A 6,462-nucleotide genomic window follows, 5' to 3' on the forward strand; every position below is an offset into this window, starting at 1 on the left:
GTATCAGAGCGCATAGCGTTAATGAATCTTAAGCTACCGGGGTACAAAGACCATCATACAAGTATACTCACCTACGGAACAATCTGATGTAGAAACAGTAGACTCATTCTATCAAGATTTATATAAAACAATCCAAGACCATGCTTATAATAGTATTATTGTATTAGGAGACTTCAATGGCCAAATTGGAGAACGGCAACCAGAAGAAAACACAGTATTGGGACCATTTGGATATGGAAAAAAGACCAGAAGCAGAAACGGAGAGAAGCTTGTAAGCTTTGCGCAGGAAAATGGTTTGCGAGTCTTGAATTCAATGTTTAAGAAGAAAAAAAGTAAAATGTGGACCTGGATATCACCAGACGGGAAAACAAAAAATGAAATAGATTTTATAATGACTAATAAAAGCAGATACTTCGCAAACATGAAAGTTTTAAGCAATTTCAACTTCAATACCAACCATCGAATGATTCGAGCAGAACTATTGACAAACCCGCCAAAAAACCCAAGACCGAGAAATAAAATGACATTTACAAAACCGACCAAATACCAAACAGCTCAAATAGCCAATTTCATTATGCCAAAGCTGATTGACTACAATAGAGAAACAATAAACATGCAAGTGCAAGAAAAATACAACTGGTTAGAAAGAACAATCAAATCATCTATTCAACAAAGGACTAATAACAAAGACCTATCTGACAAGTGGAAGTCTGCTAAAACTACCAATCTTCTTAATGAACGAGCTGACCTAATCAATGGAAAAAGTACTAACGACAGACGAAAGAAAATAGCAAAACTCAGCAAAGAAATAAAAGAAAGTATAAGAAAAGACAGAACTCAGAGAAGAATGGAAACAATGGAGAGACACATTTTGCAGACAGGAGGAATAAAAAAGGCTAATAAGGAGCTAAATAACACAAAGGACTGGATCGTACAGATGAAAGATGATAATAGATTGAAAGAAAACCGACGACAAGGAATTTTAGGAATCGCTACATCTTATTACAAGAAACTATACGAATGTACTAGAGTGGAAGAAGAAATAGAAATGTTAGAAATGTCAACCGTACCCAGTATCATGCAGGAAGAAGTAGAATTCGCTCTAGAAACTCAAAAAGACGATAAAGCTCCGGGACCAGACGGAATAAGCAACGAATTATTAAAACAAACAAAACAGGTAATAACACCTATTCTCAAAGAAATCTTCAATGATATCACAAATTCAGAATCGATTCCACAGCAATGGACTGAATCTAATATAATCCTTTTGTACAAAAAAGGGGATCAGTACGATATCGGAAACTACCGGCCTATAAGTCTGATGTCCAACGTATATAAAATATTTGCTAAAATTATACTCAAACGAATTGAAAGAAAACTTGATGAACAACAGCCAGTAGAACAGGCAGGCTTCAGAAAAGAATACTCGGTTCTTGATCATATCCATGCTGTTAGACAAATCATTGAGAAGTATGGGGAATATCAACTTAAATACTACATAGCATTTGTCGATTATAGCAAGGCTTTCGACTCGCTATTACATACGAAAATCTGGGTGGCGTTGAATGACCAAGGTATAGAACAAAAATACATAAGATTGATCCGAAATGTCTACAAAAACAGCTCTGCCTGCATTCAGCTAGAAAAGAAAGGAGAACCATTTAAGATACAAAAAGGAGTAAGACAAGGAGATCCGCTCTCTCCAAAACTTTTCTCCGCTGTCTTAGAAATGATCTTCAGAAATTTTGAATGGGAAAATCTTGGTCTTAATATCGACGGCCGCACACTTACACACTTAAGATTTGCTGATGATATTGTGTTATTCGCAAAAACAGCAGGAGACCTTAATATAATGTTAAATGACCTAGCATGTGAAAGCGGAAAAGTAGGACTGAAATTAAATCCCGAAAAAACAAAAGTAATGACCAATGAAATTGAAAGCAGCATAATAGTAAGCGAGTCACAGATTGACTATGTTGAAGAATATATATACCTCGGACAGTTGATATCACCTACAGATAATGTAAACAAAGAAGTCGAAAGAAGAATAGCAAACGGTTGGAAAAGATATTGGGGCTTACGGGAAGTAATGAAAGACAAAAACTTACACATAGCAACAAAGAGCAAATTATTCAATGTCTGCGTCCTACCAATCTTAATCTATGGAAGTCAAACATGGGCCATAACGAAAAACATAGCCAATAGACTTACCATTTGCCAACGAGCAATGGAGAGGAGCATGTTGGGAGTAAAAAGAGCAGATAGAATAAGAAACAGTAATATTAGGAAAAATACCAAAATACAGGATGTGACCTTAAAAGTAAAAAGGCTAAAATGGAAGTGGTCGGGACACATGATCAGAGGAAAGGACAAGTGGAGCAAAATAATTACACAGTGGTATCCAAGAGAAGGGAAAAGGAACAGAGGAAGGCAACAAAAAAGATGGGAAGATGATATCAGACAGGTTGCTGGGAAAACCTGGACTAGAGTAGCCAGAGAAAGAACTGAATGGAGAAGGTTGGAGGAGGCCTTTGCCGATTGGCAAACGGACCTACAGAAAGTAAATAAAAACGAAATATACGAAAAATTTTAAATGTATAAACGATATAGTATTTAAATGTATGAAATATTTTGTATTGTATATACTATTGTAAGATATCCTTAATGAGGTCCGAATAAAAGGCTTATTTATTTTTATTTTTATTAATCTAACTAAATTGTGTTTTTTAATTAAGCTTCCTTTATCATATAATTTAAAAACAATTACGTTATTTCAATAGAGCCGCGATATCCCAGTGGATATGACCTCTGCCTTCATTTCGGAGGTTGTAGGTTCGAATCTGCTCGTGGCATGCACCTCCAACTTTTCAGTTATGTCCATTTTAATACATTAAATATCACGTGTCTCAAACAGTGTGTAAAGCTGTTTACCTGTGAATTTTCTTAATTCTCTACGTGTGTAAGGTCTGCCAATCAGCATTGGGACAGCGCAGTGGACTATTAGGATAACCCCTCTCATTGTGAGAGGAGACTCGTGCTCAATAGTGAGCCGAATATGAGTTATTATTAGTACCTACGTTAATCTTAATAGTTGCAAGCTATGCAACGTCATTTGCATCCACTTTGCATCCATTAAGGTTAAAGCCAAATTACTCTGACTAAAAAGCTTTTCCGAAAACAAAGCTTGATTTATAAGTTTCACTAATGCAACGTCAATCTGCGGTTTTCCATCATGATAACTCTACCTAATGGTTATTTTTCTGACTTTGGTACAGTTTAAATCAGAAACCTATAAAGCTGACATGTTCTCCCTTGGAATTAAAATATTTACAATATTTTTATATGTTAACTGCATTAACATGAAACTTATTTATAAAGACGATGAAAATATAAAATATGATCATATCATCGAAGCTGCAATTGAAATAGCGAATCAGAATTTTAACTTCAGAATACAAACTGCTATCGTATCGAAGGATGTTGAGGAAGAAATTGTGAGTAAATTTATTAAATCTTTCGGAGGTACAGTACTCATGGAGAAGAGAGATGGATTTCAGCCGAAGCAAGTTGTTCTCATAATAGAATCATACTTTTCTCTGATAAGGATATTAGGAAAACTGAAACCAGATTTAAAAGGAAGAACGTTTCTTCACAGCGGGGCTTATTATCTGATCGTCTTATTATCTTATCCGCATAGATTAGAACGTATTAATCGGTTCCTATGGGGCTACTACGCTACCAACGTTGTAATTATAGTCTCTACCAAAAACAAAAAGGTAGCTCTGTACACTTACTTTCCATACAAAAATCCGTTAAGTTGTCAGAATATGGAACCCAATCTCATTGGATTCTGGGATGACAATGGAATTCTTCAGAAGAATCTATTCCCTGATAAAATGGGTAACATGCAAGGGTGTCCTCTCTATATATCTACTAATAAACTGTATCACCCAGCATCGGAGCAGAAAATTCCATTGGAAATTATTAAGAAATCTATAATAAGATTACTTAGAAAAGTAATAAACTTTACACCAATAGTATCCTACCGAGATTTTCTAACTATTGATTCTGATGGAAATAAAGAATCGGTTGGCACGTTAGATGATGTGTTAAAAGGATTTTCAAATATTTCAATGTACACAGTCTTACCTGGGATGGAAAGAACTGGTGTATTGGATTTTTCAATACCATATTTTCGAATTAGTTTGGCGTGGCTGACTCCACCTCTACGACCTGAGCCGATATGGTGGAGACTTTTGTCACCGTTAAATGGATACTTGTGGCTAGTACTTTTACTGGTTATTTTTATTGTGAAATCAATACCATTCATAATGCATATCGGTCCGGTGAAAAAATTTTGCTATCGAAATTTTAGAAACGCAGATAAATTACATGGAGTTGTGATAAGAATTTGGGCTGTATTAATGGGGCAACCGATACGGGTCGAGCCGAAGCGATTTAGGGATTTTTATATATTAGCGTTATGGATATGGTTTACATTCGTTGTTAGGAGTGCATATCAAAGTGTTCTAATTGGAGCTTTAAAATCCGAGGTCAATGTACAACAATTCAGCGACTTGAAAGAAGCAGTCAGTAAGGGTTATAAGTTCGGTGGCAGGGCAGGCGTTTTGGACCATTTCGACAATGATCCTTACATAAGAGATAACTTTGTTGTAGTACCCGAGACTGAGTATGAAGATTTGTTTCGTGCAGTATTAGCAGGGGAGGAAAAATTTATATTCGCAATACCTCTGGAATATGTGTACGCATATTGTATGTCGCAGGGAATTAATGACAATGAATGTGGCTTTGTGCTTCCGGACTCCATAATGACTATTCCCTTAGTGATTTGGATGAGGAAAAACTCTACATTTAAAAGACCTTTGCAAGTTTGGCTGATACGTCTCATTGAAAGCGGCTTGATAGAGAAGGACATGTTGAAAGTCCCTGTAACCAGTATATTAAAAACAACTGATTGTACACCGCTGACTATTGATCAAGTCTCAAGTTGTATGCTTTGTCTTTTCCTTGGATACCTATTGTCTACAATAGTTTTTGTAATAGAGATAGTAAGGTTTAAAACTAAACAAATGAAAGACAATGACGTAATGACTGACAGTTTTATAGGCTGATTCTAAGCTGTATCTATCTATTTTTATGCATTTTATGTAATTTACTGCAAGTTATAGTCGTAGAGCCTTTGATGGCCTGTGAAAACTTACATAAGGCCTAGCATACTTACATAAGGTAGGACTTCGGAATGATGAAGGTACCATCATTTAATCTCCCGCTCTATTAGTACCTGGCATGTAGTGCAAATACTGTGCTTTTGCTTGTACATTTGCTTACCACAAAATTGTATTGAAGCTTAATTTTTCGCTAAAACTATAAGGCTTTATTAGTGTTAAATAAAATCACATCATAACAGAATGGGTAGTTTATTTCACATCAATCTACATTCCTACAGTCTAATAAAACGAAGACAGTAATTGACAAATAAATAATAATTAAATACAATCCAAAATATATAATTTCTAACCTTTTTATAATACATTTCCTTGCACAGTAATTATTTTTATTTATTTAAGATTTGATTTAACTTGGTATAATTCCTTCACAATAATAATGTTATGATTTCTTATATTTATACAAAAATATTTTTGTTCAATATTTCTTAATACAATATCGAAGATATAATAGCTAAAGTTTAATTCACCTCTACAAAAATAGTCAGTAAAGCATGTTCATACTATACTTTAACTAATAGGTACTGTCTACTCTTTATTTTTTTAACTAACAGACAGAATCTTCGAGGCAATATATAGGTATGTACATCTTTTATGCTTCACATAAAGTAACAACAAAGATCTAGAATTGACTAAAATATATACGGTAGGTACATGTTCCTTCATTAATGTATTTATAACGACAACGGCCTCCATGGCGCAGTGGCATGCCCACTGCGCAGTGGGTATACAAGACGGAAATCCTGGGTTCTATCCTCGGCTAGGCCGATTATAGTTTTCTTAATTGGTCCAGGTCTGGCTGGTGGGAGGCTTTGGCCGTGGCTATTTTACCACCCTATCGGCAAAGACGTACCGCCAAGCGATTTAGCGTTCCGCTTCGATGTCGTGTAGAAAAAGAAAAGGGATGTGAATTTTCATCCTTCTCCTAATAAAAGCCCGCTTCCACCTTAAGTTGCATCATCACTTATCATCAGGTGAGATTGTAGTCAAGGGCTAACTTATAAAGTATATAACAAAAAATCCCATACAAATGCGTCAACATTTCGCAGGTAAAGCAATTGAAAATAATCAAAAACTGATTGGAGGTTTATTTTTTAAACCATAATAGTCCGGGGTCCGTAGAACATTTTTTAAAACTGATTACTACTTTTTTATTTTAATGAAAAAAAGTTGATCGTCATTATCGAGATGAAGCGACTTACGAAGAATTTACTAC

At 35.2% G+C, this 6,462-nt stretch overlaps 1 protein-coding gene across 1 annotated transcript; it reads left to right on the plus strand.

Moving 5' to 3' along the window:
- The first annotated feature begins 613 nt into the window (after nt 1-613).
- On the plus strand, nt 614-2,454 carry LOC128199241 (uncharacterized). The gene is made up of 2 exons (XM_052887933.1): nt 614-1,574; nt 2,306-2,454. The coding sequence occupies exons 1-2, from the start codon at nt 614-616 to the stop codon at nt 2,452-2,454; spliced, it is 1,110 nt and encodes a 369-aa protein (XP_052743893.1).
- The last annotated feature ends 4,008 nt before the right edge of the window (nt 2,455-6,462 follow it).

This window comes from Bicyclus anynana, chromosome 20 (assembly GCF_947172395.1).
Source record: "Bicyclus anynana chromosome 20, ilBicAnyn1.1, whole genome shotgun sequence".
Lineage (NCBI taxonomy): Eukaryota > Metazoa > Arthropoda > Insecta > Lepidoptera > Nymphalidae > Bicyclus > Bicyclus anynana.